Source organism: Prionailurus viverrinus, chromosome D2, assembly GCF_022837055.1.
Source record: "Prionailurus viverrinus isolate Anna chromosome D2, UM_Priviv_1.0, whole genome shotgun sequence".
Taxonomy (NCBI): domain Eukaryota; kingdom Metazoa; phylum Chordata; class Mammalia; order Carnivora; family Felidae; genus Prionailurus; species Prionailurus viverrinus.
In genome coordinates, this window is record NC_062571.1 from 18,584,420 (window position 1) to 18,611,330 (window position 26,911).

At 40.7% G+C, this 26,911-nt stretch overlaps 1 protein-coding gene across 1 annotated transcript in view; it reads left to right on the plus strand.

Annotated features, from left to right (window-relative positions):
* NUP133 (nucleoporin 133) overlaps window positions 1-26,911 on the plus strand; it is a 56,479-nt gene that overhangs the window by 24,356 nt on the left and 5,212 nt on the right. Inside the window, exons 12-25 of the mRNA XM_047824551.1 lie at window positions 383-474; window positions 2,086-2,249; window positions 3,504-3,598; window positions 8,592-8,816; window positions 11,568-11,690; window positions 12,276-12,372; window positions 13,054-13,305; window positions 13,953-14,086; window positions 16,875-17,033; window positions 17,878-18,013; window positions 22,555-22,673; window positions 23,661-23,741; window positions 24,994-25,058; window positions 26,323-26,411. Coding sequence (XP_047680507.1) covers window positions 383-474; window positions 2,086-2,249; window positions 3,504-3,598; window positions 8,592-8,816; window positions 11,568-11,690; window positions 12,276-12,372; window positions 13,054-13,305; window positions 13,953-14,086; window positions 16,875-17,033; window positions 17,878-18,013; window positions 22,555-22,673; window positions 23,661-23,741; window positions 24,994-25,058; window positions 26,323-26,411 — 1,831 coding nt within the window. The remainder of the gene's footprint in view (window positions 1-382; window positions 475-2,085; window positions 2,250-3,503; window positions 3,599-8,591; window positions 8,817-11,567; window positions 11,691-12,275; window positions 12,373-13,053; window positions 13,306-13,952; window positions 14,087-16,874; window positions 17,034-17,877; window positions 18,014-22,554; window positions 22,674-23,660; window positions 23,742-24,993; window positions 25,059-26,322; window positions 26,412-26,911) is intronic.

The following is a 26,911-nucleotide window of genomic DNA, read 5'->3' on the forward strand; positions in this document are numbered from 1 at the left end:
TGCAGGGCTCGAAGCCACGAACTGTGAGATCATGGCCTGAGCTAAAGTCGGACACTCAACCGACTGAGCCACCCAGGCGCCCCTGATCACTACAGCTTTGTAGCATAACTTGATAACTAGGATTGTGATACTTCCAATTTTTTCTTTTCCAAGACTGCTTTGGTTATATATACCATTTTGATAAGATTTTTGTTGACCATTTGGTCCATTTTGTCTTGTTTCAATGTCTTAAGTATATAAACCACTGGTATAAAGTGTATGGTAAACAGTTTGTGCATCTGTGTTGTTGCTGTCATAGGTGGGCCCAGTTTCTAGTCTAAATTCCAATAATTTAGAATATTCTGATACCTTCACCTCTAAATTACAGTTTTTTATTTGACAGAGTATGGTTTTTGAGGCTTCTACAAAGAATGAAACCATAGCCCAGGAAGATAAAACTAAAGTGTTAAAAGCTGCTTTTCTGCAATACTGCAGGTATGAAAAGTTTTTTAAATTATGGCTTAGTTGATGTCTGAGCACACATTTTACTGACGTGCGTTCCTTATTTGTTGACTGGTGAGCAAGTTGGAAGAATGCTGCCACCAAGGAGCAGATGTTTTTCTGAGCTTCGGTGCTTTACCAAACTTACTCTGCACTTGGTAGGCACAAGAGGCTTCCAGCTGGTCTAGGAAAAAACGTGGTGTGACAAAGCCTCTCCGCTTAATGGATAACAACGTGCTGTTAAAAATGGTGATCGTGGGGGGGCGCCTGGATGGCTCAGTCGGCTGAGTGACTTCAGCTCAGGTCACGATCTCGCGGTTTGTGAGTTGGAGCCTCACGTCGGGCTCTGTTCTGACAGCTCAGAGCATGGAGCGTGCTTCGGGTTCTGTGTCTCCCTCTCTCTCTGCCCCTCCCCTGCTCATGCTCTGTCTCTCTCACTCTCAAAACTAAATAAATATTTAGAAAAAAATTTTTTTAAAAAATGGTGATCACGGAAGACCTCTTGCAAACATGTTTTATGTATACTGTGAAGGCAAATAAGTTGCATACAGAGGTTTAGCGATGTTATAAAGAAGTGAGACTTGGCCTATTCATTGAGTTTTGTTCTGTACAAAATCACCCGAGAACTTAGCAGCTTTTTTAACACAGCTCATGATTCTGCAGTCTGGCTGTTCAGGGGTTGGGCTCATGTGGACTCGCTGTCTGTGATCAGCTGCCAGCCACCCAGGCTAGACTTGCCCACATTTAGGGTCTCTGGCTGGTCATGTCTCTGCTCGTGTGCCCTCTCATCATCTAGCAGGCTCTCCCCCCTGGGTGTTCTCCTCCTCCCCGTGGCCTCAGTTCTTTCCTAAGATGCAGACATTCCTGCTCATGGGGGTGAGGTGTGCTCTCTCTGCCACCATGTGCCCTTCCTCATAGTCCCTCGGCCTCGCTGCTCTTCTTCCTTGACTACAGGCCTCTGCTTATCCGTGTCTTCCTCCGGGAGGTTTTCCCTGCCCCTTGGACGGTTTTGGTTTCCCTTCGGTGTGTTCTGTAGCGCTCCCCTTTCCTTGTCATGGGGTACGTGTGACTGCTTGTTTAACTCTCCGGCTCCTTGTGACACCGTATCCTTTGTGAAACCTTGGAGTGTGTTCTCAGTGTCTTGTCCTTCTGCCTCCAGTCCCTGGCGTGTTGTAAGTACTCGACATATATTTGTTGAACTAATAAATGCATAACAGGTGTCTCTCTCTTATTTATGTTTTTAATGTTTGTTCAGAGAGAGAAAGAGATAGCAAGCGGAGAGGAGGAGAGAGAGGGGGAGACAGAGAATCTCAAGCAGGCTCTGCACTGCCAGGGCAGAGCCAGACGTGGGGCTCAAACTCACGACCCATGAGGCCATGACCTGATCCAAAATCAAGAGTCAGACATATAACCGACAGAGCCAGCCAGGCGCCCCTCGTGTCCCTTTTAAAGAAATGTTGCTAACTTTTAATAATGTTGTTTTAACGTTTTAATAACGTTATTAACTTTGGGCTAAAATACGGGAGTTTCCCAATTAACGTTTATGTGGTGAATTTTGAAAATGTTTGCCTCCTTTAATACTTCCGTGTTCCCGTTTTATTTCAGAAAAGATCTAAGTCATGCTCAAATGATGGTTGATGAGCTCTTTTCCTCCCACTCTGACTTGGATTCCGACTGTGAACTAGACAGAGCTGTTACCCAAATCAGTGTGGACCTGGTGGATGACTACCCGGCCTCAGACCCACGATGGGCTGAGTCTGTCCCTGAGGGTGACAACTTCTACTTTTCGTATTATGAGTGATCTGTTTTGAGAATATTCTGGTTCCTTTTTTAAGCATCTCTTGAAGCATGTCTTTTTTAGTTTTCAAATCAGTTATTTATTATGTTTTAAAAGGTTGTAATTACCTTATAGTAGATTTTGGAAAAGGCTCAGTTTATTAGGCAAACAGATCTGCCTAATAAAAACTGAAGGAATATTGGAGCAAATCTTGCTTGTTCTACCTGAAGCAGATTAGCCCTACTTAGCTTCCTCTCACATTTTATTTCTAAAAAATTGGTAGCATAGGTAAGCATTTGGCATCTGTGTGTGTGTGTATGTGTATATATACGTATATACGTGTATACATATATACATGTATATGTATATTTTGTATACATATATATTTTTTATATATATGTATATATTTTTTAAAGTTTATTCATTTATTTTGAAAGAGCGTGCGCAAGCAGGACAGGAGCAGAGAGAGAGAGAATTCCGAGCAGGCTTCACTCTGTCAGTGCAGAGCCTGATGCGGGGCTCAGACTCACAAACTGCCAGATCGTGACCTGACCTGACCTGAAGTTGGACACTTAACCGACTGAGCCACGCAGGTGCCCCTTTGACACCTGCTTGTTAGCCCCCAAATTAAATGATAATTCTGGCACAATCACTGTATTTGCCTAATAGAAGGTATACATTTTCCTAAGAGCTGCATTGAGCAAATCTCAGTGTGTAGGAGTGGGCGTGTCTTGACATTCGGCCCAGGGTTTTCCTCCCTGCCCTGGGGGACTGTCCCTCTTAGACTTCTACTGCAGTGTCCCAGCAAACTGTCCAAACCTCCATTTCTCTCCCTTATTTCTTACTTAGCAAGTTTGCTAAGCCTTATTAGAGGTTTAGGAAGGAAACGTCAGTGCTTACCTTTTTTCTTTGACTTTATTTTGATCTGTCCAGCTTAGAATGATATAAATGATTAAGCTATTGTTAGCTTAATGTTTTTGTGTTTTGAATAAATACACTATGAAATGTATCAAACTCCCAAAATTTCCCTCTAAATTTTTTAAATACTTGGGTAATGTTACAAATGATTGCATTGAAAGGTTGGTGGTTTCCTTTTGTATACATTTTTTTTTTTGGTTTTATTTTGTATAGATTTTTTTGTATAGATCTTGTATAAGTTTATTTTGTATAGATTTTATTTTAATAGCAGTAGTTATTGTAAACCCAGTATATTATGTGTTTAAATTTTGTTATTGTGTTTCAACAGAAGCACCTGGGTTTAGCAATACATCGCTGATTATTCTTCACCAGCTAGAAGACAAAATGAAAGCCCATTCTTTCCTTATGGACTTTATTCACCAAGTAAGCATCTAGTCGCTGTGAACAGGGATGGCCAGGACCCTGTGTCTTTTGTCAGCTCTAAGGCAATGGGAGATCCTTGCTTATTGTGAGATGTTTCATTGGGTGGGGACATGACCAGTGTTCTCATTTTCTTTGCTGACTTAATTAAGTAATTCCAGGGCTGGTGGGGGTGACAGGGGCGAGGTATTCAAGTATAAATAGTGCATTGAAAACAGGGTGAAAAGAAGAAAAATAGTGTCTTTCAGCAGAAATGTTTCAGTTTTTCTTATCACTTTCTGTGATGTCCCGCTTTTCATTCCGATCTGTTGTGTGCTTTTATGTAAACTTAGGTTTTCACAAATTGACTTTGTGTTGTTAAAAAGAGTGAACCATTTTAAGGTGATGACAGATTTTGATACATGGGCTTTTAATTTTGAAGTGCCATTAGAATCAATTCCCTGTTTAAAGTGTTTTCTTTCAGGAGTATTCCCGTTTATATTGGGTCTAAAATTAGAATATTAAAATTTGCTGCTAGACAGAATTGTTAGGCAGAATCATCCACCTCTGCTTTGTTCATCAGTAGTGGCTTCCACGCATATTACATATCCACATGAAGAAATTCAATCCTACTTTTGCTTACTTTTTCCAAAATCAGTAATGCCTTGACATTAAAGAGATTCTGATGCTGTCTCAGTAGAACTTCCTGTGGTGACGGGAATGTTCTGTATCTGTGGTCTTCTGTAGTCACTAGTCACAGGCAGCTGCCGAGCACTTGAAATATGACTGATACAACTGAGGAACTACATTTGTTTTTAATTTAATTTTAATTAAATTTAAATCACCATTTGGTGGAGAGTGGCTCTCTTACGATTCCAGAAATAGCTTGATTGTTCTTAATTCCACATTCTGCTTCATTATAATGCATGGTTTGGCTCCTGACTACTTTTATTGTCTTGGCAAGAGAACTCCATTTAAGTCGCTCTCTCTCTCTGTCTCTCTCTCTCTCTCTCTTTTTTTTTTTAGGGATTTAGGTGGACTGCAGATTAATGGGGAAAATACAACATTTTCTCCTGATATAATTGTTTAGTCAAGTGTACTAATTAACTATGAGTTAACTGTTAGTACCTAACAAACCACCCCCAAATCCTCAACATGTGGTGGATTAAAACAGTTCTTTAGGGTACCTGGGCGACATTTCTGTTGATTTTGGCCGGTACCGCGACTTGAACTGCATTTAGGGTAGGCTGGGCTGGAAGGTCCCCAGGCTTCTCTCGCCTGACGGACAATTGGCCGTCAGTTGGGCCACTTGGTTCTTCTCCACTTAGTCTCCAGTCCTCCTTTCGTCTGGACTGGCTTCCTGTGGTCTTGGGGCAGCACTCACCGGGGATGAACTTAGAAGCTGTGGTCTTGCTCAGGTCTTACCTTAGATGTCACATCGTGTTACTTCCACCAAAGTGACATTGGTCAAAGCAAGTCACCAGGCCAGCCCAGATGAAAAGGATTGAGAAGTGGATTGTACCTCTTGACGGGAGGAGTGGCGGTCACGTGGCAGGAAGGTGTCATACTGGGATGGAAGGAGTTCATGCCTTAACATGCCACCCGAGGACACACTGACTGACCAGAGGGGGAGGGAGCCAGGGGGCAGGAGCAGTTACCGCCTCTTTTGGCACAGCCTCTCCCTGGGCTTCAGACTCCTGCTGGAGTCACTGCGCTCTTGGAAGCAGTGTGCATTGCAAGGGAGTGTCTAGCCGGATCTAAAAATCCCATTCCGGCTATGTGTTTATGCTTGCGTTACCTTATTAACGCTTATTATTAATTTATATTAATAATCAGGAAAAACGTGTAACCAGATACTTGTATCTAAGGAAATAATTCTGAACAGAAGGCTCTCCTCCTCGGGCCAGATTCAACACCAACGAGGCCATATCTCATTCCAAAGGGGAGGAGAATTGGTATCCGGGCCTCAGGACAGTATCTTTGCCTCTGGGTTTCCGGTGTTGAGGGAAGCATATATCCTCACACATAGTGCAGAGAACCTTAGAAGCGGGGAGTTAACGTGCCCCTCTTTGCTGTGTGGCTTGAGTGACGTTACTGTGTCGTTACCACTTCACTGGCCGTGCTGCCGCACTGAGGCAAATAGAAGCAGATGAGCAGAACGCCCTCATGTAAAAACTACATTTGCGGTATTTGTGAGGGAGCCAAGAAGGGAATTCAAATCAGAAAGGACAATGGAACTCTTATTTTAAAATAGCCAGGTGAGCAGGTTGAATAAATTAAGACAGATTGATTCAGTGACCTGTTCCACGGTCACTAAAAATAATGGGTAAAAAGAAAAAAAATGAATATCTAAGTGTGTTGTGAAAAAGAAGATGCCATCAAAACAAGGTACAGGGGCCCCTGGGTGGCTCGGTTGGTTAAGCGGACGACTTCAGCTCGTCACGATCTCCCCATTCGTGGGTTCGAGCCCCGCATCGGGCTCTGTACCGACAGCTCAGAGCCGGGAGCCTGCTTCGGATTCTGTGTCTCCCTCTCTGTCTGCCCCTCCCCCACTTGTACTCTTGTGTGTGTCTCTCAAAAATAAACAAACATTTTTAAAAAACTAAAAAGCAAAACAAGGTGCTGAACAACATGTATAATGTGACTCCTTTGTGTTACAGAAACCAAAATGTCTTCCAGTGTGGAAATGCCACAAAAGCATATAAAGATATGAAGGAAACAACTGCAGGTCCAGTAGGGAATGGGCGGGGGACTTGTACCTCTCCGCGCTATTAAGTTTCCTAACCATGTGCAAGTCAGGCTCTCTGCTTTCACCATGGACAGTGTGGTGGAGAGATTTCCGGAGTGGTGACCCACACCTGCGCTGTTAGTTGAGCCTCGAGGGGAGGAGCGTGTTGGGAAGAGAACCCTTTGTTAAATATTTTGTATTGTTCTCTTCCATGGGTTAGAGCTTCACGCCCTCTTTCCTGACTTTGCTATTCATTTGGGATGGTAGAGAATGTTCCTGAGAGCCTTGAGGTCCAACCTACAGTATTATCCTTCCTTATGGCCCTGGTTTATCACACCCACTCTCTTTTGGTTGTATTCTCGGAAGGAAGGGTTCTTGTGTGCTGTCCTCTTAGTCGGTGTGTCTTTATGTATGATTGCTGTATGTTCTCAGAAGTCAGGATGTGGCTGTTCAGCAGTTTAATGAGTGAATTTGGCAGCAAAGTGGCAAGAAATGGTTTTGCAACCAAGAGAGGTCATGTCCGTCCTCTCGTTGCCCAGGTTCCCTGCTCGCAGAGGCAGGCAGTGAGAGGTGCCGGCAGCACCCTGGACACACAGCATTTCCATGGTCATTCCCAGTGTAGAAACCATCTTCTCTCATTTAGAAAAAGGGAAAGAGCATTTTTACACAGAGAAAAAGGAAAAAGACGCGTGAATGTCATCTTTTATCTTTTGTTTTCAGTTGGCTGATGTTGGAGTGTTTGTTCTTGACGTGTGCTTGTTTTTGTGTTTTTAAAAACATTTTTTAATGTTTATTTTTGAGAGAGAGAGAGACAGAGACAGAGTGCAAGCAGGGGAGGGGTGGACAGAGAGAGGCATAGAATCTGAAACAGGCTCCAGGCTCTGAGCTGTCAGCACAGAGTCTGATGCAGGGCTCAAACTCCGGATCGGCGAGATCATGACCTGAACTGAAGTCCGATGCTTAACTGACTGAGCCACCCAGGCACCCCTTGACATGCACTTGTAAACCAAGTTTGTTTACAAAACCAAGTCTTGCCAAGACACAAGTTGTTTTGGCTTTTCACTGTAATTACCTCTTGTTCTTCTTGTCTTGACTGCTGATGTTCCTAAATGATTCTATTTTGTGGGAAACAGCCTTCCGCCCTGGGTTTCCTTTTACACACTTCAGGGCTGTCTTTATACTTTAAAAAAAAAAAAAAAAAGAAGACGACTAACCTCATGGGGTATTTGCAGAAAACCATTTAGCAAAAGGTAGATTCCTCATTGTTTTTTTGAGCTCGTTGTAATAAATCTAATTCAGAAAAACATTTTTTTTCTTTTTCTTAATTTTTTTTTCTTTTCTTAAAACAAAAATTTTTTTTAACATTTATTTTTGAGAGGCAGAGTGTGAGCGGGGGAGGGGCAGAGAGAGAGAGAAAGACACAGAATCTGAAGAGGCTCCAGGCTCTGAGCTGTCAGCACAGAGCCCGACACGGGGCTCAAACTCACAAGCCGTGAGATCATGACCTGAACCGAAGTTGGACGCTTAACCGACTGAGCCACCCAGGCACCCCCCAGAATTTTTTTTTTCTTAACCATGTGCATGCATCGCTTCTGTCCATAGGAATTCCCTGGGGATTTGGGTTACTGTTTATTTTTGTTTTCTTTGTACTTTATTTAAAATAAATCTCAACATATAAAAACCAAGTCACTTTGTTAATGAAATAGATCACACTTAAAATGTGGAAGAGTATTCAGTATTTAGATGTCTCTTGGCTTCCTAGTTGGGATGTACCGCTTCATCAAATGAGAAAGCTTACAAGTCTTGGAACCTAGCAACGCCTGAACCAGGCATCAGGCAGACCAGAGGTAGATAGTGCAAAGGATTAAAGACTCTCCCACCCTCCCCATGGCTTTAAGGTTCTGGGAATCAGGTGCTGAAGATGGAAACTGCTGAGTGTCTAGTTCCTGAGGATCTTGAATGTAGGGAAGTTATGTAGAAAAGAGCAATTTTACAATTTTCATAACCATAAGTAAGAAATAAGATGGAGTGATGGAATGGCCCTAATCTCAGAAGAGGAACCATCTGCCCTTTCTTATAGGTGCTCACAGCTCTGGCTGAAGGGTGTGTGTGTGTGTGTGTGTGTGTTCGTGTTCAAAACAGCAAAAAGGAGAGGTAGCTGAGGTACTTTTTTGGGGGCAGATGAGGCCAGTGGCTCTGTACCCAGTGTGCTTCTGGGGGAGAAAAGACTGCATTACTTTGTACGTTACTGTAAATGCTTTCTAAGAACATGTGTTTGTGTTTCACCAGGTTGGCTTATTTGGACGTCTTGGCACTTTTGCAGTTCGAGGGATGCCCATGGCAACTCGCCTGTTGCTCTGTGAGCATGCCGAAAAGTTATCAGCCGCCATCGTTCTCAAGAACTACCACTCGAGGCTCTCTGAGCTCGTGAACACAGCAATAATGATTGCTTTAAATAAGAGGGACTGCGAAATCCCATCCAACCTGACCCCCGCAGACGTCTTTTTTAGAGAAGTAAGAGTTGTTATTTTGCCCTTAATGTGGCTTTGTAGAGCTGGTCCGTTGGCTGATCATGCCCCCAACAGAGAAAAAGCTTGAGGCCAAAAAAAATCTCATTGAAATTTTAAATAGGACTCCATATTTATTCGTCACTTTCCCTACAAATTAGAGCTTGCAAACTTGACTAAGAAATCTTCCCTACTGTCTGCTGGGTGTTTTCCTTTTGTCTCTCCAAATCCACTCTTGACTCTGCCTCAGAGGGCACCTTCGCCAGTGGGTTCCTTTGCCCTGTGGCTTCTTGTTGCCTTTAACAGAGGTGAGGCACTGTTATTCTCTGTTCTGTCATGCCCCCCTCCCCCCAGCCTCATTCCCTCCCTGCTTCCACTGCAGTTTGCTGTGCCTTCTGTCAGAGACTGCGGCTTCCCTCTGGCTGCTCTCCGCGTTCCCAGTAACTGCTGCTTCCCAGTGCCCCTTCACACCTGGGCTTAGGGGTGGCTTCCCTGTCGCTAGCCCTGGGTGCCGCCCCTTCCTCTGCAGATCCCCTTCCTCTGCCAACCGTCCCTTCACTAAACTCTTCTCAGGCGCCTGCTAGGATCCTACTATCTACCTTGCTGTTAAAATCAATTTATTTTCAAAGGAAAAGAAAAACCTGTAAACTTTGGAGGGAGAAAAGAGGAAGATGCTGGTCAGCTGGCCATTGTGAAAAAGAGTACTTTTTGGGAGGGAGAGGTTAGATCTGATGCCAGAGCTTGTCCAAAGAGTTGGGGTCTATCCCTAAAACCCTGCTGGAGAGCTGTCCAAGTTAACTGTTGGGAGTGTTGGGTGTCAGGGTCAGTCTAGGTGGAGGTGAAAAGGTCTTGGAATTCTGAGGAGATGGGAATAGTGAAGAATGTGTTCTTAAGATCCAAGTCCGTGAAGTACATGGTGGAGGGTGGCATGGTGGAGAGGAGGGTATATGGATTGGGGCCAGCAGCCTCAGGTAATTCTGAGATCCTGAACTAGTCTGTAAGAACCATCCGGCTTTTGGAATGGAGGGACTGGAGTATTGTAAGGAGAGTTAGTAGGTTTTAATACATTTGAGGAAGGAAATTCGGAAATGGGTCGTAAGCCTCGCAAGGCTTCAGCTTTGAGAGGATGTTGGGGTTTTGAAGGGAAAAAGATAGGACCCTTAAGGCATATAGGTTGCTTTCACAATCAAAGTGTTGTAACTTTGTGTCTTTTTTTTTTTTTGTCTTTGTTCATACTTAATTTTATACAGCAAAACAAAGTTTTTGTTAAAAAATTCACAAATTATTTGAAAGAATTAAGAGTCGTGTTCTTTTTTCTGCATTCGGATCAAAGTGGAAAGCATACTAGTTAATTCAGTATATATTTTCCAGATAACTGGAAAAAAAAGGAATGATTTGGAAATCAGAAAGGATTATCAGTTGGATACATAATTCAGGAATAGTACGTTAGGAATAGCATAGGACAAAACCAAAAATGTGATAGGTTTTTTCAAAAGAACACTCCATATGGGAAATGGTAATGTTTAAGACTATGACGTTTACTGGCCTTAAGCTTCCTTTGGGTGTAGTTCTGAATCCCAGGGTTCCATTAAAGCAGAGGTAACTGTTTAAGTGTCAGACTTTCAGGTTAGCATATGAACAGAATTTGAGACCGCTGAGTATGTAACTCCTATCATAAAGGTGTTGAGCAAATGTTTTGACAATAATTTTCTGCTATCATATCATATCATATATCATATCATACATGCTTTCCCTATCGTTTTCATGTTAACAGTATTAAAAAAAATTCTTCAGTTTGGGGCACCTGGGTGGCTTAGTCAGTTAAGCATCTGACTCTCGATTTCAGCTCAGGTCATAATCTCATAGTTCGTGAGTTCAAGCTCCTCATCGGCCTCTGCCCTGCAGTGCAGAGCTTACTTGGGATTCTCTCTCTGTCCTGCTTGCTCTATCTCTCTCAAAATAAATAAGCAAACAAACATGAATTAAATAAATAAGTAAATATTGCACCCTAAAAAAAAAATTCTTACACTTAATCTTTTAAATGAAATGAGCCAAAAGTCTCTTGCTAGGGCTGTTAATGTGCCTTTGACTAACATCTGAGAAGGCAGAACAGGGTTTAAAAGACAATGATTCTGGTTGGGCCACGGTTTGTGTATAGGTCTTGCTCCTTCAACTAGTTTGTATACTTAAGGGCAGCAAACCTGATTTCTGTTTTTCCTTATCTCTGAGTGCCCAATGCTATGCAAACTCTAGGTGTATTAAGTAGTAAGGTAGGGAAAGTTTAACTGTGGGCTGAAACTGGAAACAAGGGTTTCAGTGCTTTAAGAACAGTTTTGCACCGTTACCTCCGTGTGTTAGTAATGACAAAAATTAGAAAAGAAAAGTTAGAAATTATATAATTGACCCTTGAACAATGTGAGGGTTAAGGGTGCCCGACCCCCCATGCAGTCAAAATGTTTTTAAAAAAATCCTGAAGAAGAGAAAATAAATTTACAGTACTGTAAGGTATTGAAAAACATCTACATGTAAGCAGACCCACGCATTTCAAACCTGTGTTGCTCAAGGATCCCTTGCACAGTATTTTCTCTCCCTACTTCTTTTTAAATGTATTTTTTGCCATCAACTGTTTTATTCTGAGTAATGAGCTAAGAATATGACTTTATGAGAAAAGCCCGTTGAGTAGATTCTGGGCAGTTGTGATTATTACCCATCGCCATGGTTTTTGTTAAAAGTAGTTGCCTTCTCTGTACTCCCTCAGGTGTCGCAGGTAGACACCATTTGCGAGTGTTTACTGGAGCACGAGGAGCAGGTCTTAAAGGAAACATCTTTGGAATCTGTTGAATGGGCTGAAGTGGTGATCAATGTGAACAGTATTCTCAAGGTACAAAACCACGGTGAAGATTTCAGCAAATCAAAGACCGGAGTGTGGCTGGAAGAGAAAGTGGTTTCCATATTCCAACTCTGTATTGCCAGTAATTTATTAAATGCTAAAAGTATTTAGCATTTAATTCAAAAAATTTAGAAAAGTACAGTCGTTTTATTTATCAAGCACTTTGAATGTCTTATGCATATTAAAAGTTTCTATAATCCTGGGTTCTGGATTATAATAAAATAATAACCTTTTATCTGGAGAAAGATACGTATATCATGGCAAATGTATTAATGTTATAGTAACTAAGTGTCTTAATTACTCAAGAACTTAATAGTTACATTATTGATTAAAATGTTCCATTTAATCTTAGATAATGTTCTTTATAGCAATGGTTTTCCTACTTTGGTTAGTAAGTTTTCCAAAATTAAAGTTATGGAGTAAAACAAATTTCAAATGCAGAAAGAACCAAAAGAGTAATTCTTACAGACTTGAGCTGAGTATTTTCTTAGTATTAATAGACTTTGATGTTTCAAATTATCTTTAAAAATACTGGGACTCATCACTTTCTGCATATGCTGATGCATTTTTTTCTAGGACATGCTACAAGCTGCCTGTCATTATCGACAGAATAGAAACTCCTTATATAGAAAAGAGCCAGTAGAACAAGAACCTGAGTATGTTCCTTGGACAGGTGAGATTGCAAGCTCTGAGCGCAAATGTACTGGTTTATTATTAGCAGTCCTTCAAAATATATTTCTAATGGCCTGTCGTTTCTGGAAGCTGTATTATTCCATTAGTGTGGGTTTGTGAGTGAAATGAAAAATAAGTGCCACCTCCAGAATGAGTAATTCTTGTGAAAATTGCCTTATTCTCTTAGAATACTTTGTAGATTTGTCTGTAATTTATGTAACTGGTACTTATTATGCGTCCACTAGATTTAAAAAAAAAAAATTTTAAGTAATCTCTACCCCTGACGTGGTGCTTGAATTCACGATCCTGAGATCAAGAGTCACATGCTCTACTAAGCCAGCCAGGCGCCCTTTGTCTACTAGATTTTAGTGCATATGGTTATTCGAAGAAGGAGGTCCTGGCCCTAGAGGTATTGACAATAGTTAATGTTGATTTAATACAAGAAAGTAAGTGGAGTTAGCACTGACGGAATTTAGAAGGGAGAGGATCATGTTCACCTGGCTGTGTTGAGGAAGTCTCCATAGAGAAGATGGGATTTAAGCAGGACATAGAGAGGGGTCACCTGAACCCCTATTTGGTTTATTTTTCCAGCAGCGGTGACATGATAGTTCTTAGGCAGTTGGTCTTTCCCCTAGCCATTGTAGAACCCTTACTTACCATATTACTTTATGTGATTTCATAGCAACGAGTGGTCCTGGGGGCATCCGAACAGTAATCGTGCGCCAGCATGGGATTGTCCTGAAAGTGGTATATCCTCAGGCAGACAGCAACCTCCGAAACATTCTGACAGAGCAGCTGGTAGCACTGATTGATTGCTTCCTGGATGGTTACGTTTCCCAGCTTAAGTCTCTGGACAAATCTGGTGATCAAGAAAGATACAGCAGTCTGGAAATGGAATACCTACAGAAAAGATCAGATCTCCTATCTCCACTTCGTAAGTGCATGATATTTAGCAATGGCTATGGGTCTTCGGCGTTGCGGAACGGGTGACGGAGTCCAATCGTTAATGTAGCATATTCAGTGTAATATCATTAATCCAACTGTAACCGAGAACGTAAAGCAAAGCATGTATGTACAGCTTTCTGCATTCATTCATTTGTTCGACCTTGTCTTCACACCTTTCCAGGTACGAGTACCATAGATGGTGCTGAAGATGATTTGAAAATGAATAAATTAAAAACAACTGGAGACTGTGCTCAAAGAGCTTATCTCAGACTTTTACATGAATAAGTCGACTGCACAGTAGAGCACGATGAGGGCGGTTAGAGGGTACAGATGGAACAGTGTTCGGCAAAGGACACATTATTTTCATAGCTAGAGTTAGGAGAAGTAGCTCGTTTTGCTAGTGTACCAAGGAAGGGACTAACATCATGGGTAGGCAGTGATGAAGCAGGGGATTAAATTTGCCTCTCTAATGAGTTTATAAGGATTATGAAACTAAATGCCAGTAAGTGGAAAGGTTTCTATTCCGTTATTTTTTAGAATATAATATGAATTAAAGGTAAAGTTTCAAGTAATACTTTCTATCACATAATAAGTTTTCACTAACAGAAATTTTTCCATCTGTTCTCATTTCTACAGTCACACTAGGCCAATACCCGTGGGCTGCTTCATTAGCAGAAAAGTACTGTGACTTTGATATCTTAGTGCAAATGTGTGAGCAGACTGACAACCAGACCAGACTCCAGCGCTACATGACCCAGTTTGCTGATCAGGTAACGAGTGTTGGGGACATAGGAAATGATGCTGTTGTAAGGTTTTACCATTTCAAACCTTTTTTTTTTTTTTTTTTTTATGTTTATTCAAGAGAGAGAGAGAGAGAGAGCACGTGTGGGGAGAGGGGTAGAGAGAGAAGGAGAGAGAGAAGTCCAAGCAGGCTCGGAACTGTCAGTGCAGATCCTGATGCGGGCAGGGCTTGAATTCATGAACCGTGAGATCATGACATGAGCAGAAATCAAGAGTCAGACGCTTAACTGACTGAGCCACCCAGGCGCCCTCGTTTCAAATCTTACTTGGGTGTTTTGTTGGAAGATGATATATAGTCGTTCTGTAGTTACCTTATATACTAATTTGTGCATTAGGTTTCTTTTGTAAATTGGCAGATGATTCCAAATATTGTTGAAAGGTTCTGTGACCTTTGACGAATAAGTTAAAATTTTCATTTCTATTCATATTTCCAGTCATAATTAAAAGTACTTAGGTGTATGAAAATTGAGAGAATTTTTAAAATTTGAAAAGAAGATCTTAGGAGCACAGGATGCTGCAGCTTTTAGAGAGCTCAGCTTTCCATACACCAAAGATTTGTTCTCTCCTTCTTTGACATCATGCTTCTTATTTTTTTTCTAATTTTTTTTTAAATGTTTATTTATTTTTGAGGGAGAGAGAGAGAAAGAGTGTGAGCAGAGAAGGGGCAGAGAGAGAGAAGGAGACACAGAATCCGAAGCAGGCTTCAGGCTCTGAGCTGTCAGCACACAGCCTGATGCGGGGCTTGAACTCCCGAACCATGAGATCATGACCTGAGCCGAAGTCTGATGCTTAACCGACTGAGCCACCCACGTGGACCACATGCCTTTTATTTTTCAAAAAAACTTTCCACTACGACACTCTCTAGGTGAATTTAAGCTAGTTGATTGTCAAGTAAGCACTGACTTTTTTCTTACTATAAAAGTGAACATAGTATGAAATTCAGAAAGCCCCTATAAACCAGAAAGATTTTAAGAATCATTCAAAATTTCACTACCCAGAGAGGAAGAACCCTTTGTAACATTTGGTTTATGTTGTTCTAATCTTTTCACGCCATATTATTGTGGACAAATACGTTTTGCCAGTTGCTAATCACAAACATTTGTCCTGATATCATTAAATATTTCACAATGTTTTGGGGCGCCTGGGTGGCGCAGTCGGTTAAGCGTCCGACTTCAGCCAGGTCACGATCTCGCGGTCCGTGAGTTCGAGCCCCGCGTCAGGCTCTGGGCTGATGGCTCAGAGCCTGGAGCCTGTTTCCGATTCTGTGTCTCCCTCTCTCTCTGCCCCTCCCCCGTTCATGCTCTGTCTCTCTCTGTCCCAAAAATAAATAAACGTTAAAAAAAAAAATTTTTTTTAAATATTTCACAATGTTTTGATGGTGTTGTGGTATTTCATGGCCTGGATGTAACTTGCCTTATTTGATCAGGGCCTGATTGTTTGACATGGCTTATTTAGTATTTCCCGATAGCACTAAAGTAAATATTTCTGCGTCCATCATGATTTCTATTCTTTTGTGGATTCTAGTTCTTTGTTGACATTTTTCATCCATTTTTTTCTTTCTTTTATTTTCTTTAATATGTTCAGTAGTTCTTTAAAAAATCCTTCTGTACTACCTCTAAAATCTGATCATCCTCAGATTTGTTTCTCTTGCCTACTTCTTGGTCATATTTTTCTGCTTATTATGTCTTACTAATTTCTTGTTGTATTTTGGATATTGTGTGTAAAGGAACCTTAAAGATGAAAATAATGTTTGTTTTTTTTTCTCCTGAGAGGCAGATAAAGTGAGAGGTAGGTCACTCAGTTCATCAAGAACAGAAGTGGGCCAAGATTTGGTTGAGGCTTTTGTTACATTCATTTCATTTCTGGTTTCAAAGTCTTGTGGGACTGGTGTGTTCATGGCAGTATTTCCTTTAGTGGAAATACCTCTTAAATACTGTGTGACTGTAGGACATTTTAATCTTCCCTTCCAGCCTAGCCTTCCATGCTACCCCAGCATCCGGCAAACATCAGGTGGGGAAAACTGACTAGGCATTTAGACCCTCTCTAGAATCCTGTTTATCATTCCAGTGCACATGGCCTTCTGGCACAGAATTGAACCCCTGGAGGTGTGGAGGCAGCACCTGGGTGGCTCAGTCAGTTAAACGTCCAACTTGGGCTCAGGTCATGATCTCACAAGTTCGTGGGTTTGAGCCCTGCGTCGGGTTCTATGCTGACAGCTCAGAGCCTGGAGCCTGCTTCAGATTCTGTGTCTCCCTCTCTTTCTGCCCCTCCCCTGCTCATGCTCTGTCTCTTTTTCTCTCTCAAAAAAAAAAAAGAATAAACATTAAAAAAAGAATTTGACCCCTGGGAATCTTTCATTCTGCACTGTTGCATAGAACTTTCCTGTGTGTTTTCTAAGATAGGACATGGGGCACGTTGAGCACCTGATGTGATTAGTGTGACTGAGGAACTGAATTTTAACATTTTAACTAGGTTTAAACAGCTGTACATAGCTAATGGCTGTCAAACCATACCACGCACATCTAGAGTTTACATGATCTTAAGCAAGATCCCCTTTCTGAATCTGCATTCCTCTTTTGTTAAACTAAGTTAAGGGGTTTTTTTTTGAGGATCCTAGTATATAGAAAATAAATGTTTAAACAGGATCTCTGTTCTGGAATCTAAGACCTTTGAAAAAAATATTAACGTTTTATTATCAGAAATATACTTTTTAAAACTGTATTAATATTATTGGATTCTTTGCTCTTTTATTTGTAGAATTTTTCAGACTTTCTCTTCCGTTGGTATCTGGAGAAAGGAAAGCGAGGCAAATTATTATCTCAACCCATTTCTCAGCATGGAGAGTTGGCAAATTTTTTGCAAGCTCATGAACATCTCAGCTGGTTACATGAAATTAACAGCCAAGAATTAGAAAAGGTAAGAATTGAGTTACATGGAGCAGGTTTAGGCAGTTTTTTACTTAGTTTTTTTTTTTTTTTTTTAACTAGTTTTTATTTTATAGAGAAAGAGCACAAGCGGGAGAGAGGGGCAGAAGTTCAGAGAGAGAGAGAGAGAGAGAGAGAGAGAATCCCAGACAGGCTCCATGCTCAGCACAGAGCCCAATATGGGGCTCCATCCCATGACCCTGGGATCATGACCTGAGTTGAAGTCAGGAGTCAGATGCTCAAATGACTGAGCCACTCAGGTGCCCCTTTAGTTTTAATTAGCTTAGTTTATAGTGATTAAAATGCTATTTAGAAATTATTTTAAGCATATGTCTCCTTTCTCTGACATAATTTGAATAAAGTATTTTTGTTTATTTATGATGGCATTGCTCGTATTTTTAATGTCTCAAAAAAATGTAGCCCGTTGTGTTTTGACTACTATTAGAGTAAAATAAAGCACAAAAATTGTATTAACATGTAAATAACCGTTGACCTTTATTTGCAATGAGTATTAAAATGTTCAAATTATGAGTACAAACAATACACGAATTAATTTTAAAATTTGTCCTTGACAGGTCGTTGAAGTGACTCTGTAATTGTTACAGAGCAAATGTCTTATACGTGTTTCTTTTCCCAATAATTAGTGTCGCTGGTTGGTATTTTATTGTGTAATTACTCTTGGGGTATAGAACCAATTAGTTTTTAGGTTTGCTAGTACTGACTTGATCTTTCATTGATATAAATTAGGGGGCAAAACAAGTTTAGGTCGTGCATTAGCCTGTATTTCAACTTGAATTAGTACGCAGGCTCTTACCACTTTTCATGTTTTGTTGTAGGCTCATGCAACACTTCTGGGTCTGGCAAACATGGAAACACATTACTTTGCAAAGAAAAAAACCCTTCTTGGCTTGAGTAAATTGGCTGCGTTGGCTTCAGACTTTTCAGAGGATGTACTGCAAGAAAAAATTGAAGGTAAAAGAAAGAATTTGAGCATCAAGCATGCTATCAGTGAACTTTTATAATGCATTCCTATTATTGTTCAATGGTATTCATTAGACATAGGACCCATCTCTTCTTTAAGAGGAATGCTTTCTATTCAGTGGCTTTAGACAATTACATAAGTGCATATTTGGGATTCTATTTTTTAGAGAAAGTTTGTATGTTAAATAAGAATTCCTGAAGAATGAAAGTAAATGATTTGACCTGTGCTTTGATTACACCCTTAGTGACTCACATTCGAAGAACAGGAAGAACTGCAAAGAAATCTTTATTCAGTGGGTTTGTTGTAGGTAGTAGTTTGTTAAAGCTACTGGTTTCAGAATTCAAAGCTTTTTGGTGTCATAATTGTGAGACTTTTGTTATGTTGTCAGTTAAGAAAATGTTTGGATATATTCTTATTTTTGAGAACCAAGGGGAAGAGGGAGATGGAAATCTAGGAGGAGGATGAGGAAGGGCCCTGGACTGTACTTGAATTGGAGATTTCAGATGGAATCACGATTGTTCAAAATTAAAGTATTTCTTGGGCTCTGTCCACTGAAAAGGCCTAAAAACAGTGACACCCCAGTGGCAGGAGCGTACCTAGTCCTGTATCATGGCTTCTAACTACTATTTCTCAGTAAAAGGAGATGAGGGTTATTGAGGAAATGATCCTGGGGAGTCTTGTTGGGCCAGAAAGCAAGCTTAATGTAGAGATGTCAAACAATACGACAGCCACCACTGGCCAAGTTTGGGGATAATCTAAACACCAAAAAGAATGATAGTAAAACATTTTATTTCACAGTTTAAAAACAAAAAAAAAATCCATAAATCTACAGTGAGACCCACAAGGGGAGGGGTCAGTGAGAGTTTCCTTTAGAAAAAAAAAGAATACCAACTAATAAGTGTAGAATGGGACTTGGCAGATCACCACCTGCAACCGTGGTGACTAATGTGTCATCCAAGGACGCTAAAGCCATTGAGTTTAGGGGTTAGGGGAAAAGGATGGCCTCATGTTTTCAGAGTATCATGACATGGACCTGACAGGTACCATCATCAGCACTGAGACAGGCTCCCCGTGAATACTTCCCAGGGTGATGTCATGTAGCAGTGTGGAATGCCACCTTGTGCTATTGTCGTGTCAGAAATGTTCAACCTGAATCTAACCACAGGGAAGTGATTAGATAGATCCTGTTTTGGGGCATTTTGCAATATAATTGGCTCCGACTCCCTAATTCAGCAGCATGAAAGACAAAAAATTAAAAAAACCAACAAAACAGGAGGCTGTTTTAGATTAAAGTAACCTGAGAGCCGTGACAACCAAATGTAGGGAGAGAGGCTGGCTCAGCTCCTTGATCATCCCCCGAATAACCAACCATGACGCACGTTTTGGGGACAACTGAGGGGATGTGAACATAATTAACATTAGATGATATTTCTGTATTTATGTTAAATTTTTCAGACCTGATAATGATATTGTGATTGAATGCCCTTAGGAGGTACATCCTAAAGTATTTAGAAATGTCCTGATGTTTGCAGCTTTCATTTGATTTAGGAGGAAAAGCAAATAGGTAGATTGGTAAATAGGTAGATAAAGCCAGAATGATAACAGGTAACTGTAGGTATACAGGGGTGCACTGTATTGTTCTTTAATATTTTCTCTAGGGGCGCCTGGGTGGCTCAGAGTCGGTTGAGCGTCTGACTTCGGCTCAGGTCATGATCTCATGGTTCGTGAGTTCGAGCCCTGCGTCAGGCTCTGTGCTGACAGCTCGGAGCCTGGAGCCTGCTTTGGATTCTGTCTCCCTGTCTCTCTGTCCCTCCCCTGCTCGCACTCTGTCTCTCTTTCTCTCAAAAATAAAAAAATGTTGGGGCGCCTGGGTGGCGCAGTCGGTTAAGCGTCCGACTTCAGCTCAGGTCACGATCTCGCGGTCCGTCAGTTCGAGCCCCGCGTCGGGCTCTGGGCTGATGGCTCAGAGCCTGGAGCCTGCTTCCGATTCTGTGTCTCCCTCTCTCTCTGCCCCGCCCCCGTTCATGCTCTGTCTCTCTCTGTCTCAAAAATAAATAAAACGTTAAGAAAAAAAAATTTAAAAAAAAAAATAAAAATTAAAAAAAAAAAAATAAAAAAATAAAAAAATGTTAAGAAAAATTGTTTTAATTTTCTGTGGTGTTAGAATTTATTTTTATTTTTCTAATGTTTATTTATTAGAAAAAAAATTTTTAATGCTTTATTTTTGAGAGAGAGAGAGACAGAGTACAAGCAGGGGAGGGGGAGACACAGGATTTGAAGCAGGCTCCAGGCTCCGAGCTGTCAGCACAGAGCCTGACGCCAGGCTCGAACTTACGAACTGAGAGATCATGACCTGAACTGAAGTCAGATGCTTAACCGACTGAGCCACCCAGGTGCCCCTGTTTGTTTATTTTTGACAGAGAGACAGAGTGCAAGCAGGGGAGGGGCAGAGAGAGAGGGAGATACAGAATCCAAAGCAGAGCCTGACTCAGGGCTCAGACTCAACAAACCACAAGATCATGACCTGAGCTGAAGTAGGCTACTTAACCAACTGAGCCACCCAGGTTCCCCTAGAATTCTTTTCTAAATAGGCTGCATGCCCAGCATGGAGCCCATTATGGACTTGAACTCACGACCCATAGATCAAGAGTCGTACACTTAACCAACTGAGCACCCAGGTGCCCCAAGTTTGGAATTTCTCAAAGTAAAAATTGGAAGGGGATCTTAGCTCTCTGATCAGGGGTGAAGGGTATACAAACATAGATACTTGTATTTGGTTGCAGGGCTTATCCACAGAGGCCAGCCTTTGAGGTATGGATTCTATTTATAATACCGTCATTTTTTTCTTCAAGGAATGGGAACAATGGAAAGAATCTTGACAGAAATTGGACAGATCTGGTTTCATATGTTTTCTCTGGCTTACTAGCTTTGTGACCTTGGATACCCTCTGAGCCTCGGTTTCCTCAGCTATAAAATGGGTAGTTGTAAGGAGTGGAGACACTGTGTTCCTTGAAAAAAATGTCTTATACGTATTAAGTCCCCAATAAAATGTAGGGTTAGCATTTAACTTTTATTATTAAAACTATTTTTCACTGTTTATAAAGGAGATTTTTCAATCTTATTTTTAAGCACCAGTAGTGTTTATTGTTCTAGAGAAGTGTGTATATATTCTGCAAGGTTGGCTGATAGTCTGACATGGGAAGCCATATTTTAGCCTAGTCACCAGAGATAGACCATGTTATTCAAATCCAGATGGTTGTTTTATCTATTTATTTATATTTGAGAGAGAGAGAGAGAGAGAGAGAGAGAGAGAGAGAGAGAGCTTGTACAAGCTGGGGAGAGGGGCAGAGGGAAAGAGCAAAAGAATTTTAAGCAGGCTTTGTGCTCAGCTCAGAGCCTGACACGGGGCTCAATCCCACAAACCGTGAGATGACCTGAGCTGAAATCAAGAGTCGGACGCTTAACTGACTGAGCCACCCAAGTGTCCCTCAAATCAAGGTTTTATTTCTTGCTCCCCCCACAACCTGCTCACCAGAAATCATTGGAACTGTGGTCACCATTTTACATTTGATCACTTCTTAACTTTTGCTTTCTTAACACAATGGGAATGTTTTTGGGTGTCAGTAATTACCTGCACACTATCATCACAGTGTATCTAATCCTAGGGAGTAGATTTTTTTTTAAATTTTCTGGTTATATAAATAATTCCTTACTGAAATTTGTAAATTACCAGGAAAAAACATAACAAATAGTCTATATAATCTCACTGCCCCAGAGAGAACTATAGTCACTGTTTTGTGTACCCTCCCAGTCTGCTTCTCTATGTATGGAAATCGCACAAAAATTATTTAATTTTTACAAAATTAGGATCACGTGGAGGGATGTCAGTATTTGAATGAGCATATTTATGCTTTGGTCATTGTACCTGGCGATGACAACTGTGTTTATGAGAATACATAGCAGTTCTCAGTCCTTGTCTGCTGCAGTCCACATCTTCCTGGGCAAAACCGGGGAATTGGGCTGCAGCCTGGATGGCTGATGTCACCTCATCCAGTAGAGCTCACCATTGCTAATTAATAGGTTTGGTGCATAATCTTCCAGCCTTTTTTTCTTGTAATAACTCATGGCGGCTTTTAAATAGATCATTTCCCTTAGTGCAAGATTCTACTAGAAACTGGTGGGAAGAAGCACTTTCTTGAGTTAACATAAAATGGGACCGGGTGGCCCCAGATTTGGGGGACTTGTGTCTTGTGAAATAGCCATCTGTTCTCCAGGCAGTAGGTATATTTTCATAGCTCTTCTCTCCTAACTCTGGTTACTGTGACTGTTTATATGACTTGGATCAAATCATGAATATGTTTTAACATAATCAGGAATCAAAGGCAAGCAGAATTAATAACATGTTAAGATCATCAAATAACGATGAGATTACCATTAGAGGTGTTCCCTTTTTTTTTTTTTTTTAATTCAGATTTGTTTTATGACAGAGCAGAAGTTTACTCCCCTCCCTGCCTCTCATTTTGAATTCTAGAAATGGCTGAGCAGGAGCGCTTTCTGCTGCACCAGGAGACCCTGCCGGAGCAACTGCTGGCAGAGAAAGAGCTGAGTCTCAGTGCGATGCCGGTGCTGACTGCACCACAGCTCATCAGCGTACGTCTTCGCGAATGCTTGCGCCATTCCTCAGTCTCAAAACAGCATCAGTGTTTCTTGAGTCAGATGGACAGTTCCTAAGAGTAGTCCTCTTTCCATTTCTATTTTTCTGGTAACTTTCCCCTTCCTCTAAAATAAGTTGTTAGAAGCTGCTTGAGAACAGGATGCCAGTTGGCAGGAAGCGGATCAGCCTCTGCCTCCCATAGATTTCCAGCTGTTCCTAGAGATGCTTATCCAGGTGACCAGAAGGAAGTACTTGGATTTTCTTTTCTGGCATAGGACATATACATACCATGAGGTACAGTTCAGGCTCTTCCATAAGAAAAATAGTTTAAGGAACTAGATTTACATAGCCTGTGAGTACTGTCCTCCCGCTTTTGTCTGGAACACAACACATCCCTGAGGGCAGGAACACAACAATTCCCTAGATTATGGGCTGCAGCCTCCATGAGACAGTCTCATTGTTATGTACTGTACTTGTAGCCTTAACTCTGCTTCGCTCTTTGCCCTTCAGCAGAGCATCCCAATACAAGAGTGATGTAGGATCACTTTGAAATCGCTCTAATTATAGTAACAGGAGACAATTCCAAAACTTCAGTATGTTAGTCATTATTGGTAACAGATTTCCTGTAATTGAGCCCACAACAGCCTCTCTTTATATAGCATATTGCAAAGAATATGCCCAAAAGAATACTGAAGTATGTTACATTATATTGAACCTAAGAATATGAATTTACTGACATTTTTAAAGTATATATACCAAATTACACAAATTAAGTACTGTTGAGTGTAGGCATGTTTTAAAAGAAAGTTGATCGTGAGGATAGATGGAATGTGATTTCCAAATGTGACAGTCTTCTTAGTATAAAATACAAATACCTGTGACTGACTTGGAAGACATAATGACTTATTTTCTCCCTAAATTTCTCTAGTCTTAGTTATATGATTACTTAAAATAATCCTCATCCTTATTTGAATTTCCCATAGCTATATATCTGTGAAGAAAACAGAAGAGCTAATGAATATGATTTCAAGAAAGCTTTGGACTTGCTGGAATATATCGATGAGGTGAGTAAAATCCCTGGAGACGATCAAAGGCAAGTATCACAATTATGTATTTGGTTTGCGGTAGAGTTGAAAACGTATTAAAAAAGAAAAGATAACTTCTTTTAGCCAATCATGGCAATGTGTTAATTAAAAAAGACTCCCGGTGGGGCGCTTGGGTGGCTCAGTCTGGTAAGCGTCCGACTTCGGCTCAGGTCACGATCTCGCGGTCTGTGAGTTCGAGCCCCGCGTCAGGCTCTGTGCTGTCAGTTCAGAGCCTGGAGCTTGCTTCGGATTCTGTCTCCCTCTCTCTTTGCCTCTCCCCCCTCACACTCTGTCTCTCTCTATCAAAAAATGAAAAAACGTTAAAAAAAATTTTTTTTTTTTTTTTTAATTAAAAAATATAAAAAAGACTCTCGGGTGCCTGGGTGGCTCAGTTGGGTTAAAGTGTCCGACTCTGGCTCAGGTCGTGATCTCACAGTTCAGGAGTTCGAGCCCCACATCAGGCTCTGTGCTCACAGCTCAGAGCCTGGAGCCGGCTTCAGATTCTGTTTCCCTCTCTCTCTGCCCCTCCCCCACTTGTTCTCTTTCTCTCAGTCTCTCTCTCTCTCAAAAATAAATAAATGTTTTTTTTTTTTTTAATTTTAAAAAAGACTCTGGTTCAGCTATTCCTAACTCTTGGAATGTGTAGCTCTTTAGAAAAGTTGTCAGGAGAGTCGCTTTCCTGATAATTCTCACATGTTCCCTGGTGTCTTTTTCTGTGCATGAATAAAAAACACGGCTTTTCAGAGTCCTGAGTTAATTTTTTTCTTTCATTTATTAAGTCATTATTAGTTCTTCATTCTGATATGTTGCTTTATCAATTTATTTTTCATAGTATTCACCCTAAGAGGAGCTGTTTCTCAGCCTTCTTTGGGGGGAAAAAAAGATTATGATGATAATTCTGTAGGATAAGAATTGGCCTTGCAATTGAAAGTAGTTTGGTGGATTTAAAAAATGTAATGGATTGCCTTTTATGTTACCGTGTTTAAAATCTTAACCTTTTCAGGGTTCCTGATAACATCAGATTATCACAGAATAATCAGAAACTGATTCGCACAGAGTTATTAATTGGCTTACTCTTCTGTGTATTAATGTCTTAAAAGGAAATTTTTTTTAATTATGAGTCAAAAGTAAAGCAATATTTATGTAGAATTAGAACCTGATACAACTCAAATGTAAGCATGTATTTCTTAAAATCAGGACTTAATGAGAATTTTTTTGTTTCACCATAAAGGAGGAAGATGTAAATATAAATGATCTAAAACTGGAAATCCTTTGCAAAGCTCTTCAGAGAGATAAGTAAGTTCTCATAGCATGAATCTAAGGTACGGTTTTGGGAAAGGATTCTTTAGGAAGATTATGATACCATACATCAAACGGTCTTGTAGCCTAATTGTTTTACAACATATACTATGAAAATCGTAATGGTTGCATTAGTAATCTAAATTTTTCATTCAATAATTAAGGGAGAGTTTAAGGACTTAGGACCACTGGTATAATACGTCTCTACTTTTGATTTTAAAATTTAGACCGTCAGCTTGCACAGAAATGCCTATGTTCCTGATTTTCACACAAGTTGGGCCAGTTCTGCCAAACAAGCTGCTGTTGTTTTAAATAAAAAGTTTATTAGAGTATCAGTACTGTCTTGTAAGTTATTGAGACCTCTCACAATTATCTCCTTCTTAAGGGGGGAGATTTCTGCTGGAAATGGTGGCAAAGAGAGGTGGTGGCTGTGAAAGACTGAGAATCAAATTGCTTCGGGGGAAAAGAATTTTAAAGAGAACGTGACTTGAGTGTTAACGTCCTTCCCTACCCACAACTTCCCTTTTTATATCGTGCTGAGAAATTACAGTAGAACTATTTTTACTAAAGCATTTCTTCCTCTGATCACTCCCAAATGGTTCACATTGTTCTGCTTGGTCTTGGAGGTCACGCTCTGAAGCATCTAGCTCTGCCACTTGATTCTCCTTCCTAATCTAAAAAAAAGTATGCCATCATTTGGCTGGAATTCTTTTCATGGCTTTATGTTTAAACACTTTAAGGTATCGTGGGATATATCCATTGATGATACAGAGTAGTGGTTCTGTGTGTGTTTTTCAGCAGTAGATAATCTCATCTAGATAAAACTTACATTGTATTAGACACCATTTACCCTTTTACTTTTATGAAAAGCAGAGTCTGTTACAATATACTGTAACTATTGTGCTCCGAAGATCATACTTTGGAGTCCTTACTAGATTTGTTATATATTTATAGCGTTTTTTTGGGAACAGATACCTCACTACTTGGTTTTGACATCACATAGGTATGGTTACATTGGGCAGGTAGCTACTTGAGTGTAACATCTTGTATCTACTATAAAGACTCTAAGTGTCTTCAACATTTAAAGCTCCCTTATTCTAATAATTTGAAGCAGTATCACAAAAACTTAAGATTCTCCACCTGACCCCCCAACCCCTCCCTAGCACAACCATTAGAACAAGACTATGGTAGCAAACAGAAGTCCTTTATTTCAGATATGTTCACGATTTCATTTTCTTCCCATTGCAATTTTGTTTTCTAGCTGGTCCAGTTCAGATGGTAAGGATGATCCAATTGAAGTATCTAAAGGCAGTATATTTGTGAAAATCTTACAGAAGCTTTTAAAAGATGGTAAGTAGTTTGTTAACACTAGAAATTCTGGTATCGCTCCTCAGTTTTAGAAATCTGAGAATGGGATTTGCCAAGGTGTCAGTGCGAGGGCAGTTTAAGATTAAACAGTACCATACTCAGAATTCGATTTGTTTAAAATGAAGGAAGGGTTGGGGTGCCTGAGTGGCTCAGTCGGTTAAGCGTCCGACCTCTCCTCAGGTCATGATCTCACGGCTCATGAGTTCAAGCCCCGCATCAGACTCTGTGCTGACGGCTCGGAGCCTGGAGCCTGCTTTGGATTCTGTGTCTCCCTCTCTCCCTGCCCCTCCCCTGCTCACGCGCTCTCTCTCAAAAATACACAAATATTAAAATGAAGGGTTTTTTTCTTTCCTCTCCAATTGGGGGAGCATGTGTCAAGGTGAAGTCTCCATCCACATGGATCCTGGGGGACTCCAGTGGGCAAAGTCTCCGTGCTGATTGGACAAGGAATAGATTCAAGTGTTGGTTGTGATACCAAAAAT